The sequence below is a fragment of the Pungitius pungitius genome, chromosome 2 (genome assembly GCF_949316345.1).
Source record: "Pungitius pungitius chromosome 2, fPunPun2.1, whole genome shotgun sequence".
Classification (NCBI taxonomy): Eukaryota; Metazoa; Chordata; class Actinopteri; order Perciformes; family Gasterosteidae; genus Pungitius; species Pungitius pungitius.
Window position 1 is genome coordinate 14,202,313 of NC_084901.1, and position 18,678 is coordinate 14,220,990.

The 18,678-nt window shown below is 43.6% G+C and overlaps 1 protein-coding gene across 2 annotated transcripts in view; it reads left to right on the plus strand.

Annotated features, from left to right (window-relative positions):
- The first annotated feature begins 5,899 nt into the window (after positions 1 to 5,899).
- Positions 5,900 to 18,678, plus strand: part of fgfrl1a (fibroblast growth factor receptor like 1a) — a 37,912-nt gene continuing 25,133 nt past the window's right edge. Inside the window, exons 1-2 of one of the 2 annotated variants that reach the window (XM_037461389.2) lie at positions 5,900 to 6,016; positions 7,551 to 7,640. In XM_037461389.2, the coding sequence (XP_037317286.1) occupies positions 7,580 to 7,640 (61 nt within the window). In that variant the 5' untranslated portion in view covers positions 5,900 to 6,016; positions 7,551 to 7,579. The other variant, XM_037461388.2, reaches the window with a different exon arrangement.

The window sequence follows — 18,678 nt, forward strand, 5'->3', positions numbered from 1 at the left end:
AAGCTGGTGGCTCTTTGGTCATAAAAGCCATTGAGTGGGACAAAGAGTGTCTGGAGTCTCTGGATCACAAATTGCAGTGCAGACGTCTCAGAGCGCAGAGAGACAAAAGAAAGGAGGACGTGGACAGGGGGGGGCGGGGGGGGAGTGAGAAAAATAAACAGATGAATAAAATGTAAAGCAGATGGAAAGAGAGACAGATACACAATGACAGAAAAATCCTGAGAAGCACATTAAAGTCAGAAAGGTGATAAATGCACGTTTCACAACTCTCAGGAACAGGAAATATCCTTTTCTGTCATCATCAGACAGGAACTGTACAACACCTTTAAGAGTGCAGAGGGAGTGAGCAAAATGGAGATATGTATATGGACGTAGTGTGAAAGGTGTGTGTGGGGGGGGGGCACATGAGCTCATGACTGCAGCCTCACTGTAACGTCGGTGCTCGTAAATTCCTGCTTTGCTCGGCATTACCTCACAATGTGGGGGGGCAAGACATTAACTTAATAATATCGCTCTCAACAAACCTTTATTTTCACTGTTTTTAATGAAACATTTTAGAACGGGACTCGGGGGGGTGGGGGGGTGGGGGGTCCTGCTGCAGGGCCCACCGGGCTTCATCCTCCCTCCCTGCAGCCCCCAGATGATCAGAAACGTGACAAAGTCTCTTCTGATGAGAGTTAGTTCGAAGGACGCGTCACGCTAAATGGTTGCCGGGGAATGATGTTCTCCCCCCCCACCCCCCCCCCCACGCGTGGGCTGGCATAGGCTCCGCCCCCCTGGCCCGATGATAAAACTGGGTACATCGAAGGCTTGTATTTTTCTCTATTGTACGACCACTAAACAAATGATTATAACTGACTTGTGGAATTAAGTTAAATTTAGTCCAATGTGTGAGAAATAATTTAAGATATTATACTTGATATATGAAATTGCATAAAATAATACAAAAGGAAGAAAAGAGCGTCATAGATGTGAGGGGTGTGATCAGGGGTCAAAGGGTCGTGCTGACCCTGAACATTTGGTTCTTTCCACCAAACATTGTGCTTCTACTCGTGAAGCCGACCAGGCTTTCACAGCTGCTGCACTAGATTACACCTTTTATTCTCCTAGACCGGGGGCGAAATATCGTTTGCTTAACAGGCCCCCACGGTCGCTGAGGCCAATGTGCATCTGTGTGTGTGTGTGTGTGTGTGTATGTGTGTGCGGGGGGGCGGGGGGGGAGCAGACTACCTGGCATCCAGATGTGGAACGTTGAGTTTTGCTATTGTTTCCTGTGCATTGTGCAGAGAGGGGGTGTTGCTGCATTGTAGCAGATAACAGGCGAGAACGCCCCCCCCCCCCCCCCCCTCCAGGACGCCACAGGTAGCGTTGCTATAGTAACGGTAGCCATTGTCTATACAACCACAGACATGTAAGAATGAGCATTTATGAACCAGTGTAGCAAGCATAGGATAGAATATGCACATAGTGCCCGTTTCCAGACCAGTTTATTATCATCTGGGACTCAAACTGAGCAGAGAGAAGGACTCAAGTTTGCTCTTTGTGGAAATTAAAGACACAATGAAACATTACAATTAGCCCCTCGTGACCTTAATAATAAGAATACAGCAGACGAGGCTCTGACTCATCGCTCATGGCAACCAGTGGGACGGATGACTCTTGACCTTTGACCCGTCTCACACGCTGTTTAATTGTCATGGATTTGATGAAGAGTCTGAAGCCAGAAGACAAAAGCACTGAGAACCTGGAAGTTAATTCAAAAGGCTGCAAAAACTCCCTCTCTCTCTCGCTCCCTTTCTACCTCTCTCTCCCTCTCTCTCCCTCCCCCCTCTCTCTCTCCCTCTCTCTCTCCCTCCCCCCTCTCTCTCTCTCCCTCTCTCTCTCCCTCCCCCTCTCTCTCTCCCTCTCTCTCTCCCTCCCCCCTCTCTCTCTCTCCCTCTCTCTCTCCCTCCCCCCTCTCTCTCTCCCTCTCTCTCTCCCTCCACCCCTCGCCCTCTCTCTCTCTCTCTCTCTCTCTCTCTGCAGCCGTTTTCCATTATCAGTGCCCAAACCAGCTTGTTAAAAAGAGTGGAACTCAAACCACAGTTTTGAAAATTACAGAATTCCTTCATAAATGCCCGGCCCTCCCCGCGGCTACGCTGGGTTCAGGCTTGAGGTGAGACTGCCATACTACAACTACAACGCATACACGCACACACACACACACACACACACACACATGTGCCAAAACATCCAGGGGTACGAGCGCACAAAATGCTGCATGATACACACGATTCTGCACCCTGCTTTGAGAACATGCACACGATCACAGACACACACCAAGCGATGATGGAACACAAACACATGCCAACACAGTAATGCACGCACACAGACAGACACACACAAGTGCACAGTAATAGACTTGTGGCTTACATGGCCCTCTTTCCTTCCCTCTTTGCAAACTTTAACCAGAGCCATTTCCTACAACAGCTGTGGCCGCTGCATAGCAACCGGTCAGACCGCCCTAGCAACAGCAACAATATGACTTAATTGAGCCCTTTATTATAGAAAGGTCTGATTCTACATGTTGATCAAACAGCTTTTCTGTTATAACATATTTTTAAAACTTTTTTCAGTCTGCATAGACTGCTCCTCCAGATCTTTGAACTGGCAGGTAAATTGGGGCTGATGCTGAATAAATGACGCTCTTCTGCAGCTGCTGTTTAATTTCCCTCGTGTGTGTGTGTGTGTGTGTGTGTGTTTGTGCACGTGAGCGTCTCTGTCCGCCTGATAAATCATCTGACCTTCTGAATCTACCAGCAGCCGTCACTGCAGAGAAGAAATGAATAAATACAAGTTACGTGTAACCAGCTGATCCAGAAACCCAGCACGACACACGAGGTGAGAATGAACAACACCAACACACGGGCGTTTCACACGTGCACGCCATTCCGCTTCGCTGACCACCAGTCATTTGATGTTTCGCTTCGAGGGAAATTGGTGCACTTTGGCCGTGATTGTTTCAAAACTGCCGGCTAATTATGACCTTTTGAAAACAAGGCGCGCAGATTGAAAGTGACGTTTTGCTGCGCCTGCAGAATATAAAAAGCCTCACTGGCTGAATCCCAGTTAATCCTAATGAAAACAACCAGTGCACCAACTGGTGCTTTAACTCAACTAGAAGAGCTTCATTAAAGGGTTTCTTAATACAGTGTCCCATTAAAAAGTCCATGAAGACCATGAAGTCCATGTAGACCATAAAGACCATTAAGACCATGAAGACTATCAAGTCCATGAAGACAAAGAAGTCCATGAAATCCATGTAGTCCATGAAGTCCATGTAAACCATGAAGTCCATGAAGACTATGAAGACCATGAAGTGCATGTAGACCATGAAGACCATGAAGGCCATGAAGACCATTAAGTGCATGTAGACCATGAAGACCGTTAAGATCATGAAGACTATGAAGACCATGTCCATGATAACCATGAAGTCCATGTAGACCATAAAGACCATTGAGTCCATGTAGATACATTCAAAAGCTTCTGAGCAATGGACATATTTCAGTATAAAGTGTTCTCATGAAGGCCTTCTAAATACAGTATGCCTGTCTCACAATGGAAAGTCTAACTCAATTCAAAGTGGACACCAAGGTTCAACAATAAGTGTGACACTAATAGGAATAATCTTTGCATGTGCAATGTCCCTCTTTCTTTCCCTCCCTCCATTTCTCTGTCTATCATTAACTCTCTCACACACACACACACACACACACCCACACACACACACACTGTCTTTACCAGGAAATAGTCCCGTCCTAGTGCCTGTCACAGTGCACGGGTCTCAATACTCAGTCACATTCCCACCATCTGTCAGGAGGATTTGAGAAGAAAAGCAGGTTCTTAAAACTTAGCGGTGCAGAAGACGTAAAAGTACATGTGTGTAACAACGTGTGTATTTCTGCTCTCTTGATCCTCTGCTTCCATCTGCTGGAGAAATCAGAGAGTTTTACCTCATTGGCGATAACGTGCTCAATGCTGTTTTATTTTATTGATCTTCTATAATATTTAGTTTTAATCACTTCACTTCCAGAGGAACTAATACCAAAAGCATTAGTGTATTAAATTATGAGTACGTTAGTGAGACAAAGACTTTCTTGTGTATTAGAAACCCAGTAAGGATCCAGTGGGATACTTTGGTTTTTGAATTGGTCTCCTGTGAGTTTCCAGCATTAAGTTCTCTGTCCGACACTTTTAAAACTTTGCTTTCATTTGTGCCGTCTGCTGATGAGGAGATAAAAACACTGTGGTGGAAGGAGCTGGAGACCAGCAGTAGACGGTGCTGTGTTTCCCAGTTGGACCCAATCACCGCTGATCACTGCTGATTGATCGCTGGTGTAGATCAGGGGAATAAAACCAATATCAATAAGACGAATTGCTTCCTCAACAAAAGGTGAAAGAACACGGCCTGCTGTCACGAGATAGAAAAGACTGCAATAAGGTATCATGCAAAGTGTGTGATGAGATTATATGGAATCTGGCTAAATATGGATATTAATGATATAAATATTCATGCGGAATGATGTGCACCACGATAAGGATTCATACTGCTGTGATGCTGAAGTCCACTGTGCTGCAAAAGCCAAACTAGTGATGTAGAAATGATTGATGATCACCAGTAATGAACTTCCATAAAGTATCAAAGACCAAACCTCATTTCCCAAAGCAATTTCCTGTCTAAACGACGTGGACGTGGCTGACCTGCTTCTCTGTCTTTTCCATAAATTAAATACAGTTAAATTGATACGTTTGGATGCGCAAGTGAATATTTAGTTCTTTAAAACCTCCTTCCATTTGTTTCATGTTTATATACACACGGTTAAATACATAGAGATTTTAATAAATGCATTACTGCTGAAATACAAAACATGTGTTTGTCATATTTTCCAATGTTTTTCTACTGTTAAATTTACCGCAGTTTTTGCTACTGAGTCATTTACTGTGAATGTGCACCCAAACACACTTACATTTTACCACATTACTGCTAAACCTTTTTATTTCAGTAGACATTTATGGGGAAGTTAAATTAAATGACTACTAAAGCAACACACTGCCAAATGACAGCTACTGGAAGCTGAAAGTTACTTAACTAGCAGCCGGTAAAAATAACTTACTGTGAATTTACCGTCAATTTAGTTATTTTGCATTGAGAGCTTTGGGAGCACATCAGTGAGACGTTTTCTTTTCATTCACTTTTCAGTGAATTCCTTCATAATTGGATGTATTGAACTCCGCCCCCTCGATTGATTTCACCAATTCTCTCCTTCTTGGGTCTTGGTTTTTTTTTCCATAATATTAATAATTTCTTTATTTTGGGTCATTACATTGATTTACATTCAGACTCATTTTTTAAATCAATTATTATATTTATCTAGAACATTTATTTGGAATGATTTCCTCACGTTGCTTCTGTAATGACGTCCAGAGGCCACCAGGGGTCACTGCTCGTCCGCAATGCAACACAAAGCGACACCTCGCAGGCTGCAATCATCATACATGTACACATGTGCACGTTTACATGTACACATGTGCACGTTTACATGTACACGTGAACCAGACGGCAGAGATATAATTTTAATAATTATATTCATAACAATGGCAGTAATAACAACGATAACTATATTTGTTTTGTATTAGTATTATTATAGTATTATTAGAATAAAGGCATGTAGTGAATAATGTACATCACTTTGTGTCATTATCTTATGATATTATGATCATTCTGGGTGAAGCCCCCCTCCTCTCCCCGTAAACCGCTCCAAATTTGTCCAGCGCGTCCCTGCTCGCTGATTGGTCCGCTCTCTGATTGGCCGGCTCTCTGATTGGTTGGAAAAGTTGTGTCCTCGGACAGCCAGTCCGCGCAGCTGCTTTTGTTGCCTGCGGCTGAGATTCGGACGTCGACTCGCTGCTGGGGGGCGATGCGGATATATTTATATACATTTATTTATAATATTCCGGGTGTGTTGCATTGATTCACGTGAGTAAACACCGACGTGAGCAGAACTCGGTTCCGCTTCGTTTTGCTCCTCCTCTCCTTTTCCCGGTTGTGCGCGCGGTGTCCGTCGAGCTGTGTGCGCGCGGGCTGTCATTGAGGGACACGGCAGCCTCACGTGTTTGACCTTTTATTTAGGATTGTTCTTCCGGTCGTTGCTCGCTTAGTCGAAGCTTTGTTAGAGTCGACTTCAGGCGGTGCGTCAGACGCGTCTCTCCGCGGGGGGGTTTATTCTGGTTAATATTCAGTTTATTATTCTAGGTTTTTATTCGAGTTATTATTCAGTTATATTTATTATATTTTTTTTATTCTGGTTATCATTGGGAGTTTACCTTTTACCTCGGGGTGAATACATGTGGATATATCATCAGCTTACAGTAAGTGTGAACATTTATATACTTTATTAAAACCCTCTTCATGCTTTTCAGCCAATACGAAGTGAACTTTCATCTTCTCCTCATTGTCTTCTCCTTCGTTTTTCTGCACCTGTTAAAATGTCAAATTAATGCCATATATTTATTTAATCTTCACGCTGGCGGTGTTCACTTCAAGTTGAGTTTGCCATACCTGTGAAACTGTTATAATGCTTTATAGCACCAGCAAAGTTCTCCAATGTATTTTTAATTTGTTGTTGTTTGTAAAATACACACACTACTTTCACGTAGTACAATATGGTATTTTCAACAACATTTTACACCTGTAGTTTGGGTTTAATAATAGAAACTATCACAAGCGATCTATCTTTCTTAAATAAGTTACATAATTTACAGGCGCTGGCTTCGTGTGATGATTTCTGTTCATCTGAGGAATGGATATTGTTCTCTCAGTGCAATAGAAGCAAATCAAATGTTTGGACATCCTCAAATCAAATCAAATCAGCCACCAGTCAGCGAGTAGCGGATCAAAGTGGTGAAATCAGATCTCGTGAGGTTCAGGGACGGAGACACATGTGGACAGGTGGGACGAATAAATCTGCAGAGAAATCTTTGTGTCCCATCGGTGTGAAGACATTTCTTGTCTCTGAGACCCGAATAAGGTTTACAGGACAGAATGAGTGTCCTTCACTTCCCATCGAACATTAAGTTGCTTCATCCTTTTGGATTCTAAAACATCTGCACAGGTATTAAGTGTTTATGAAGATCGGCATGGAATCAGACTGCATTCCTTTAATAAGGAATAATGGGATTATGTCACTTGTGTCTCACGTTTTCACCTAGATGCTGAACAGCTGTCAGCCTCTGGATAGTAAATCATGCTTTAATCCCTTTGCGCTAGCAGCTATTTTGGCAGCAATAATAAGAAAAAAACACATTCAATATGATGAATGTGGTCTTATTTTTGGAATAAATCAGAATCTGGCAACAGACGATGCAACAGTTTTGATGGATGAAAGATTTAAAGACAAAGATGTCTTCTGAGTGATTGATCGGACCCTTGAGGTGGCGTCTAACTACTCGCTATCTCCACATGCATCAGCTGGTATCCTTCAATAAGTGACCTCATGTGCGTCTCCTTTCAGATAAAAGAGGCTGAGCGTTCTTCCTCCTGATGGAGCTTCTCTGGATGGTGCTGCTGCTGGAGGTGGTCCTCATGTCCTCTGCTGCTAGAGGTGAGTAACACAAGTGGAGATAAATCCGTGAAGAGTGAAAAGGACCATTTGTGCTCGTTTCCGTCACACTGTTGGAACGTGACGGCCTCAGCTGCTCCATCTTCTCCTCCATCTTCACCTCCATCTTGTCCTCTTTCCTGTCCCCTGGTGTGTCGAACGTCTTCATTCATGTGCTGTAAACATCTCACTTTTCCTTAGTGAATGTGTTTCGCTCTCAGTGAACCTGTCAGGTGTCCTTGTGCTCACCTGGGAGCTTTTTGGCTGCAGAGCCCCATTTCCTATTTTAGCTCAAAATGCAGATGTAACTGGGAGGTCCCTGGGGGGCAGTTACTTGGGTGGTCCGACACCCTCAGTGCTCCCAGAGGTCCTCCACCCCGTTTCATTCAGTGGACTCAAAGATGATCCCGTTCCTGGAGGAGATGCGGGCGGCGCATGCGGGCGGATGGGCAGACGGCGCCCGCTCCGGAGATCAGATTTGGGGGCAAACAAAGCTGCCTTCAGCGAGGCAGAGCCGCAGGCACGAGGCCGAAAGTAAACATAACCACCAGGAGATGAGATTAGATTTGCCTATGAGGGATGTTTGCTGTGCAATGCTGCAGCGGCGCCTCCCCGCTCGATGAAACCACACAGGGGGGACGTGAAGGGGGGGTAAAAGAGGATGGAGGAGAGAAAAGGAATGGATGATAAGTAGGCTTGGGTATCGAGTATCGAGGATCGATTGGAATGGGGACTAGCTTTGCGATTTACCCGGAATCGTTCTAAAGTTTAAAATTCGATTCCTAGTTTCGATTCTCAGTCCGCCGGCGCCGACCGGAGAAAGAAACCGCTGAACACCAACGAAGAAGCGTCCAGCGGAAGTGTTGGCGTAACAGAGCGATGGAACATGGACAGCGTGCGTCGGCGGTCCAAAGTGTGGTTACACTTCTCGAAACAAACCGAAAACTCTGCAAAAGGCAACATTTGCAGCAAAATTGTTTCATGCATAAGAGGGTGCACGTCAAATATGATTAAGCACCTCCGAGGTCATAGAGTGGAAGTAAATGTGTGCCCCGTCTGTGACGCGCTGCCTCTTCCTCTGGCTCCAAGGGCCCATCAGTGGGAGCAAGGCAACATTTAAGTACCTGCAGTATCATACACTCATGTGTAAATGTGTTTTTGTGAGGTTTCAAAAATAAAGCTCTCTTGAGGAAAGTGTACCCCTGTTAAAATATATCATAATTTATAATGTTTATACAATATTCAAGTTCATAGTTTGATATTTATATTGTAATTCATAGTAAAGTTAATAAAAAGTAAAAAGTTCATAGAATTAACATTGATGTAGAAGGTCAGACTATACCCTAACCCTCTTAAAAGAATCAGAATCGAGAATCGCTGGGAACCGGAATCGAAACCAGGAATCCGAATTGGAATCGTTCAAATTCAAACGATACCCAAACCTAATGATAAGAGGAGGACATGAACTTGGGACGAGGAAAAGGGGGGAATGGACATGGGAAGGACAGATTAGAGACGTCATGAAGAGGACACAGGGGACCGAATGTTGTGATGAACCTATTGGAAAAAGCTGCAGTTGTTTTTATTTCTGTGGTCACTTGACATGTGGAGCGTGGACTGAGGACCGTTGTCTTATTTGTGGTTGTGAACTTATTGTTGAGTTACTAACTCATGCAGCGTCCATCTGTTCTCGGTCTGCGTCTCATCTTAAAATGAAGGACAAAAATAATGACAACGTTAAGTGTCAACGTCAAGCATCATCAACTGCTGACTTCTACGGGTTTATTGCTCCTCTCACTTTGTTGTTTGATTTGCATTTGGTTTATTCAAACAGCAGACTCCTACTTACAGACTGGATCAGTTCAAGATGCTAACAGAAAGAGACGAGACTCCAAGAAATGACACGCAGAAACATTCTCATGAGTATATGCTATGGGTTAGTAAGTTAGGAAATAAAGAAAAAGTGCACCAGCTGACAGAAAGTGACAAAGAACAAAGAAATGGAAAGAAGCAAAGAATCTCAAGGTCCACTGGTTGTAAATGAAGCTCCTTCATTGCTGCAGTGAAGTACCGTGCTGCTTGCTGTGCTCAGGAAGCAGCTGAATCTGTTGAAGGAAAGGAACCAAGTGATCCACTTCATGAGCAGATACCGGAGAAGCCGAGGAGTTTCCTCCGAGTCGATGAGACGAAGAGACGCATGAGCGAGCAGGTGGAGGACGGAGGGACACAGCCGTGTGGCGTGAGAAAAAGGAAAGGACAAAGAAGAGAGAGAACAGGAAGCAGACAGAGATAAGGCTCGGGGGTGGGGGGGGGGGGGAGAGATGAAGACGCAGCGTGCTGCAGCCCATGTGTGTGTGTGTGGGGGGGGGGGGGGGAGTTAAGCAGAGATTGAGCAGCTGAGAAATTGGTGTTGTCCCCCGTTAGCTGAACGTCATTGAGCTGATATTGGGGCTTGCAATGCATGCTGGGAGAGACCCCCCATCAACCACCTGTTGAACAAAGCATAAAGAACACAAACATTCAAAATGCATCTTCATCACATCGGAGCTGATGCATGGAGCACCAAGGGAAGACATTCCCCCCCCTCCACTCCTGTTGCACACACTCATTACTGAGGAATGTAATTAGCACGCTAACGCTAACAGTGATGGTCAAACAGGGAGGAGGCAGCCGGTATCAGACTGCAATGAAGCTGAAGTGGTCCATAGAGTTATGAATTAGGAGACACAAGAGAAGCTTTTCTCTAACTCATGTGGGGGGGTACATAAACAGGAAGTGGATTAAATGCCACAGACAACACAAAGGGAGATGTTGGCAGATGATTCAGGCCTGCAGCTAATGGATCTAAAATGTGTCAGATATGTCATTTATGATCACCTTAAAATGTCCTGATCCTCACATCACACAAAGAACCAGCTGCTTGATTGATGATGAAGCTCCCGGAGTAGCTCTGCCAGTGGTTGCAAAGGCCTCCATCCAGCAAGCAGTTATAGGTGACCTATGAATTATAAAGGGTTAATCTTTAATGAACTTTAAACTCGCCCCCCCACTGTGCTCAGCATTGATTAACCATGATGATACTGTGTGTGGCATCAAACTGATTAGAGTAAACATCTCCACATACCACAGACAGATGCTTCAAGCACACACCTTCACCTCATTCTCAGCACACACACTATAGAATCCCCACCCCCCCTCCCCCCCAAGCCCATCCCCCACCTCCCCATGCAACGCTTCCTAACTATCGTAAATACCATCTGACGTCCTGATAAGCTGACATGCAGATGAGCATCTGCCCGCCAGCCGCGGTGGAGGAGCTGCATCCAGAGAGGGGGGGGGGGGGGGGGGGGGGGGCATTTTTAATCCGCAGTAGAATTGAATGTATTATTTGAAATATCGACACTGTGATCTGCTTAGAACAGAGAGCTATCAACACGTGTGTTTGGTAGTTAACAGAAGGGACACTTTGAAGGACACTTTGAAGGGACACTTGAAGGGACACTTGAAGGGACACTTTGAAGGACACTTTGAAGGGACACTTTCTGTTCCTCTGGTTAAACATTGTTAAAGGTTCGTTTAGAGTCCAGGTGACTTTCAGCTTCATTCTTTTATCGTCCATCATTTAGTTGATTTCAGAGGTTTGGAGGAGCAATTTCAAATATTTTATCTGCTGGATCTTCAGCTGTATCCATGAACCCTGGGTCCCACAAGGCAGCAACACCCCCCCCCCCCCCCCCCACACACACACACACACACACACACCAACCCCCTCACAGTTTTACACGCCCCGTTACTACTAAAGTCTATTAGCCCTCATTTAGATAAAGTCAATGTTTGGTTTGACTTTGCTAATGGGGGGGGGCATTGTGTCGCGGTCATGTGAAGGTGGGGGGGGTGTTTGCAGAGGAGGTCGCGCCGAGAGAGAAGAAAACAAGACACACAGAGTGAATTTGGCTGCAAGAGGAACCAGAGAAGAAGTCTGTTAGTGTTTGACGTGTTGTTGTTGTGTTGTTGTGTTGTTGTTGTTGTTTTGTTGTTTTATGTAGATGTTTTTGTAGTCCATGGAGTCCCTCTCTGAGACATTGTACGAGTTCCCCTCCCTTCTCTCTAGCTCTCCTGTGCAGTGCATTATGGGTCGTGGCGCCACAGTGCTGCGTTGTGGTCTCAGTGGGGTTGGGGTATGTTTGGTCAACGCTAGAGCACTGCGGGTCAAAGGTCAGCCAGTGGATGTGGGAGGGGTCATGGAGTGTGTGTGTGTGTGTGTGTGTGTGTGTGTGTGTGTGTATGCATATGCGCGAGACAGGGGGTCAGACAAAGCACATGGCAGCACCAGAGGAGACTGTGATAACACACCAGGAGCCCCCCCAGGACAACACACACTCTGCTTTCTCTCCTCCCCGCGTCCCCAAACATTCATTTATTCCATACATACAACATAAAAAATGCACCAGAGGACATCTGTGTCTCTAATGTCCAAATCTCTTTGAATCTGGGACATTAATAGAACGTTTAGATGAACACAGACACTAGCGCGGGGGGGGGGGGGAGGGCACAACACAGGGAGCCTGTAGAAGGATTTATAAGAAGAAAATACTGGAAACGACAACAATATTTATGAACTTTGCTGTCAAAGGGTTTCATCAGGAACTATCTTTGTCTCTGCCCTACGGGGGCGTCCCCCTGAGTGTCCCCCTGAGTGTCCCCCTGAGTGTCCTTCTGAGTGTCCCCCTGAGTGTCCCCCTGAGTGTCCTTCTGAGTGTCTCCCTGCTAATTGTCTCTGCGCATTACATCGTCTCCGCCACTTTCTATCTCGCTCTCTGACAGTTTAATTCATCCGCCACTTGCTTTGTCTCTCCCTCTTGTCTACCTTTCAATCAGACCTTTTCAAACCTCTTTAACCGCCAACAACCAACCGCACACACACACACACACACACACAGTCTCCAGCTGTTATTCCCGTTACAAATGAGATGTTGAAAGCTGATCGCTGGGACAGGAGACACAGACCCTTGTTTTCTTTGGGCTTTGCTCTGTCACATGGAGTCTGGTGTGTGTCTGTGCGTGTCTGTGTGTGCGTGTGTGTGTGTGTGTTATTGTGTTTGATGGACAGGGGGACAGGAACACAAAGGCGGCCTCAATCCAAAAATACCACCATCGTGACCTCAGTTTCAAATGTGATTGACATGTTATGGACGGTCAGCCGCGCTCTCCCCCCCTGTTTGTTTATCAGTCATACAGACGACCTTTGACCCCAGGAAGTGGAGGCTGATCGGGGGCAGGATGTTAAGGCAGGCGGCTTTAGGAAATTCTTTCGGTAAGCTGTAGCTGTAGATTCTGTCTCTGACGGGTGGAGCTCGCTCTGGTGGAGCTGAAGGTGTAGACGGGCCAGCTGTCGATGTGGAATCCATACTGGGGGGGGGGGCGTGAGAGGATTGTGAGAGACGTGAGGGGGGGCGGGCTGAGAGAAGAAGGGAACGTATACGCTGCTGACTGTGTGGCTCAACTAATACTTTGTCCCGGATTCTGTCCTGTTGGGTTATTTTGACGGAGAACTGTGGAAATGTCGAGTTAGAAAATAAACAATAAACAATCAATTAACAAAGTAGTAAAACATGTCTACGTGAAGAGTTCAGAACCCTCGGGTCTCGTGTTCTGACACAATGTGTTGTTCATCGTTTTGTCCGGCACGAACCACACGGGCCTCCATCACACCGGGCAGCTCAGCGTACTTGTGATCCGGAGGTAATCCGGCTCTTGTGTGCGGCACCATTATCACACGGGGACACAACAGGCCTATTCTTCCACACGTCATTAACAGAGGGACTTACGGGCTGCTTTGTGGGATTTAACTCGCGGCTTTAGGCCAGGCAGAGATGTGGTGGTGAAATGGGGGTGCGGGGGGGGCTCTGCATGTAGCTCTCAGGGTTTTTATACTTCAAATATACGGTTGTCCCGAGACAGCTCCTGGCCCGGCCCCGAAGCCCCGCCCCCCCGCCTTAGCCCAAATAACATTGCTTTCATTAGGATGTTGTATTACTATTCTGCTGCTGTAGAGGACTCCTCATGGTGGGACAGTGTGGAGTGAAAATAGGCTTTAGGATACACTGGGATATCTCTCTGATAAGGCTCACGGTAGGGGGGGACAGGTTCCCGTTCATAAAAATTAGGGTAACCACGGTAACGCAAGGTAATGTGGGTGAAGGTGATGGGGACGTCGTGTTTTTGTGTGCGGCCATGAAAGAGAGGCCTGCTGACTGTTCAGTCCGACGCTATTACTCTTATTACTACTGACAATCAGTTTCAGTACAATTGCACCACGATGAACAGATGTGATGACAGAATGAGGGTTTTTTGCATCACAGAGGGCGATGACGTAGCTCTGCACATGATGTAGGCATGCAGGCCCAGTCCCGTGTTAGCTGGGATAGTGCCATGTTAAACAGAGATTACCATGTAGCTCATCTTTGGAGGTTGAGTATTTCCCTTTAACTGCAAGCACAAGAGTTGACGACATTAAGATGACACTCAATCATGGAGCCATTAGGTATAGGTAGATATAGGTTAGGAACATGCAATAATACACACACAACTAATGCCCTCTCTCTCTCTCACACACACACACACACAGTAGCCTAAAATGAGACAGTGACCTGAGCTGAACAAATGGATTTAGTCACGGCCGAGGATAGGTGTGGAATGTGTGTGTGTGTGTTATGTTCATACTTGGAATGTCTGACTCCACCAAGTGAAGCAGAAAACACACATGTGTAGGAGGAAGAAGAAGAATACAGGAATAGACAAAAAAGTCAAACAAATTACGTCAAAAATGTCTTGGAAAGAAATGTGAAAAGAACATCTGTTTCACAAAGGTGATGGGAAAAAATCTCACCAAAAATTGTCCGGGATGTTTATTTATTTTTTATTCATTTATTCACACATACAATACCACTTGAAACATAATACAGCTGGGGGGGCGGGGGGGGTACAAGATTAATTGGGTAGGGTGAATGGGTCCCCCAAAGAAGCTAAAGAAAAGCTTATGGGTGGGGGCCCATGATTCAATTAAAAGTGGTAGCACAAAACTGTAAAGTACACAATTACCACAAATTATAATAACTAGTTGTTCACAAGAGACACACCAGTACTTACAAAACATTAGATACACATGCAATCATACATCCCAGTAGTCCATGAAAAAACAGTTTTATATTAGATGTAGGTAAGATAAGAAATATTTTTTTAGTTGTCTTTTAAAGTTCCTCATCAATCCCGTTCCAAATTTGCGGCCCCCTACAGACCACACTCATACTAGCACGCACATGTCGGCGGCATTTTCCTGATATACGTGGTTTGATTCTCGTATGGTAAGTGTGCTGGGGGCTGGTGATAGGAGCAAGAATACTCAATCTAGAGTTCAACCCTTTGACAATTTGGAACATAAGGCAAGCATTATGGTATGCGTTTAGCTCAGTCAGTCTTAGTAACTCAAAACGGTGGAATAAAGGTTTAGTGGGGGAATTTATCTCTGACCAGGACAGAGCCCGTATGACTTCTTTTGCAAGGATATACGTTTTTTGAGATGGCTGGTGAAAGTGTTACACCATATCACATTGCAATAGTTAGGGTGTAGTTCGAAGAGAGTTTTATGCCCCTCCATAGATTTAGGTGCACCGATGACCCTGATGTTGTTGCGCCGGCTCCGTGACTCGAGGTCGACAACTTTCGTTGCTAGTTTAGCGTGGTCTCTTTGTAGCTTGATGATAGCTTCGTTGGCAGCCATCAGGCAAACCTCTCGTGCGTTCCCTACACTCTCAAGTATTTCGAGTTTCTCAGCATGTTCGGTCACGGTAGTTAAGACACCAATCAATTTAGTCCTGAGAAAGTTAAAATCCTCGGAGATGGCAGTTCGATGAGACTCAAGCAGGTGGGTGAGGGACGCCATGGTGACCGCCTCTGCATTAGCATCGGTCTGCACCACTTTAGTTTTCGGCATCGAGACTACAGCTCAGTAACAGATCAGCGGGTTAGTAAATCTAGTAGGGGAGAGCGGGGCATGTTGTCACACTTTTCACACTGTCTAACATTTACTGAGCACCATACAACACAATGGTATAAATGTCATACCAAATGAAAGAAGGAAGTCTTGGGCACATACAGTATGTTGTATTCATAACATTTTCATATCTTATCTGATTATAGAGTTGTATACTGTAGAATAGAGAGAGTGCACTTGAGACAACTTGCCCCATCGGGGGGGTATGTTGTCACAATAGATTATCTAAAAATGAGCACAACTACTTAATTGTGAATATAGATTTTTTTTATTTTATTTTATTTCAAACCAGAACTAGAAACATAAACTATTGTCCATGGAGAATCTGGAAAAACAATTATTCAAATCCAAACAATGCACCACTTAACTTTGCTGGAGATAACTTGATTAACCTAACCTCTGAACAAAACAGATTCCCTATATCTGACTAATCAGACTCATCTTCAGAGTCACAATTCTGGCACACATAAATTGCCTGGCCGGAGGTACAATCAGCATTGGCCCAATTGTTGCATTTAACACATTTCACCCAGGTCTCCTTTGGATGACTGTTAGAAAATGGCTCAACACAGATGAGGCAGAAGCACTCTTTGTCATCTGATGATGACTTTTTTTTTTCTTTTTTTTATCTGCCTGGTTCTTTGTAGGTCCAGATTTTGACTGCCCCCGTTGCTTCCCTTTCTTTTGGAACAGCTTTTTGAGAAATTGATCCTTATTCTTTTCTATTTCTAGTTGCTGCTTCACTGGCGTGTCAGTAAGAATTGCTGATTTGCGTCGTTTTCTTCCTTTGCTGGCTTAGGGTTAGGTTCCTTTGCTCCTTACTTCCAGCCTTCAAAAACATTATAGCAATTACAAATAAATTAGCCTAAAATCACATTTTTTTGAGAATGTTCAATGTGTTTATTTGTACAGGGGGAAATTGTCACATGTGACGACTTGCCCCAAAGTCAGTGAGACAACTTGCCCCAAACTGACATGTGTGTTAATGTTGGCTACATCTCAAGGTTAGCTTAACATACTACTTTAGCTAAGGTATCAAAAGACTCGAAAATGTCTCCTCTATTTTGTGCAAAATCATTATTTTTAACATTCATATCTAACAATGTTGTATTGCATAAAATGTAAAGTGCAATTTTTTTACTTTTAAGCAGAAAAATAAGAAAATTGTGCTAACCTCAGATTAGAGTGACCTTGACCACATGTGAACTAGAAGTTGACTATAGAAGAAGAAGTCACACAAAGTGGCTATTTGATTTTTGAGATGGCCCCTCCAGTGTTGGAGTTATGACGAGTGTGACAACTTACCCGTGAGACAACATGCCCCGCTCTCCCCTACTTTAGCTAAGTTTAGGAGGGAGTTAAGTTTCAAGCAGTGAATTAAACAAACATCTGCGAGACGCAGCGTGTTTTTCACTTGTTACCACATCACGTGACCACAATTGCTGCACAACTGAGTTGTTGACATTTTCTTCTAAAGAATAAAGAATAACATGGGAAAATAGTCAAAAATATTTGAATGAAAAAAGTCATGGAAAAAAAGTTATAATAATGTTGTGGGAAAAATAATATTTCGTGAAAAAGTAAAACGATTTTTTTTTTCTTCAGAAATGTCCAAGAAAATTGGTCGAGAAATGTCATGGAAAAATTTTAAAAACTATTTGAATGAAAAAAGTAATCTAAAAAAACTTATAATAATGTTGTGGGAAAAAATAATATTTTGTGAAAAAAAGTAAAAAAATATTTTGTCGATAAATGCCATGAAAAAATTAAAAATATATATTTTTTTAAATGTCATTGGCCAAAAGTAAAAAATGATTTAACCAAAAAATGCCTCAGTAAAAAAGTTTAAAAAATATTTGACCAACATTTTTTTTTTCAAAAATGTCAAAGAAAATTGGTCGAGAAATGTCATGGGAAAAATAGTAAAGTCTTTTTGAATTAAAAAAGTCATCTAAAAAAAATTAAAAATACTTTGCTATGTGAGGGGGAAGTTTATACTAATATTTGGTGAAAAAAATTTAAATGGTTGATAAATGTCATGGAAAATTGAAAAATATATATATATATATTTTTAAATGTCAAAAAAAATCTTTTGAAAAGTTATTGGAAAAAAGTTTTAAAAAAAATTGACTTTTGAAAAAAGTCATTGAAAACAAAGTCATGAAAAAAAGGACATATACTTCGATGAAAAAAAAAAAAGTTGAAAACTGTTTTGAAAAAAATGTCGAACGTTATTTGTAGGAAAAAAGTTATGGAAAAAAATAAAAAAAATTCACACAGAAATGTGTCATTTGAAATCTAGTCTTCAATTCCTTCTGATTTATTTATTTATTTGAAAGTTCCGTATAGGATATAATTGCACCTGGTAACCGGGATGTGATTAAAAATAACTATCAGAAACACTGGAAAACAAAGCTCACTTTAGCTTGACCCAATGTTGATGACCCAGCAAGCTTTGATTTGATGAGTTGCAAGTCGTAAGAAAATGTAAAAGTCTGCCTGAAAACAACTGTTGGTGTACAAAGAAAGCTTTTCGTTCAAAGATCATGTAGCTACGTTAGAATGAGGGACAAGGGGGGCTCTGGGGGCCGAATCGATCGCAGCATCTGTGAATTTGCTGATGAACTGACGTTACAAACTTACCACTTCCCTTAAATAAAGGGCACACGTGTAATGTAAAGCACTGATTATTCCCCCCAGGGATCAACAGGTGTTTGTCCTTCCAGGGTCACCTACTTGCCCTCAACCCTCTTTGCATCTTATCTGTTTAACTTCAAGCTTTTCATTAAGCCCGCCTCTCTCTCGCCATGTCTCCATCTTTAAATGGGTTATGTCAATATAAAGGAAGCAAATATTCACATCTTTATCACTCGAGTGGCCCACAGCAGGTGGTGGCACCGTGTGTGTGTGTGTGAGTGTGCGTTATCACTGTTGTTAATGGGTAACAGTGTCTGCCTCCAACAGGCTGATAAAAGTCAGGTCGAGGAC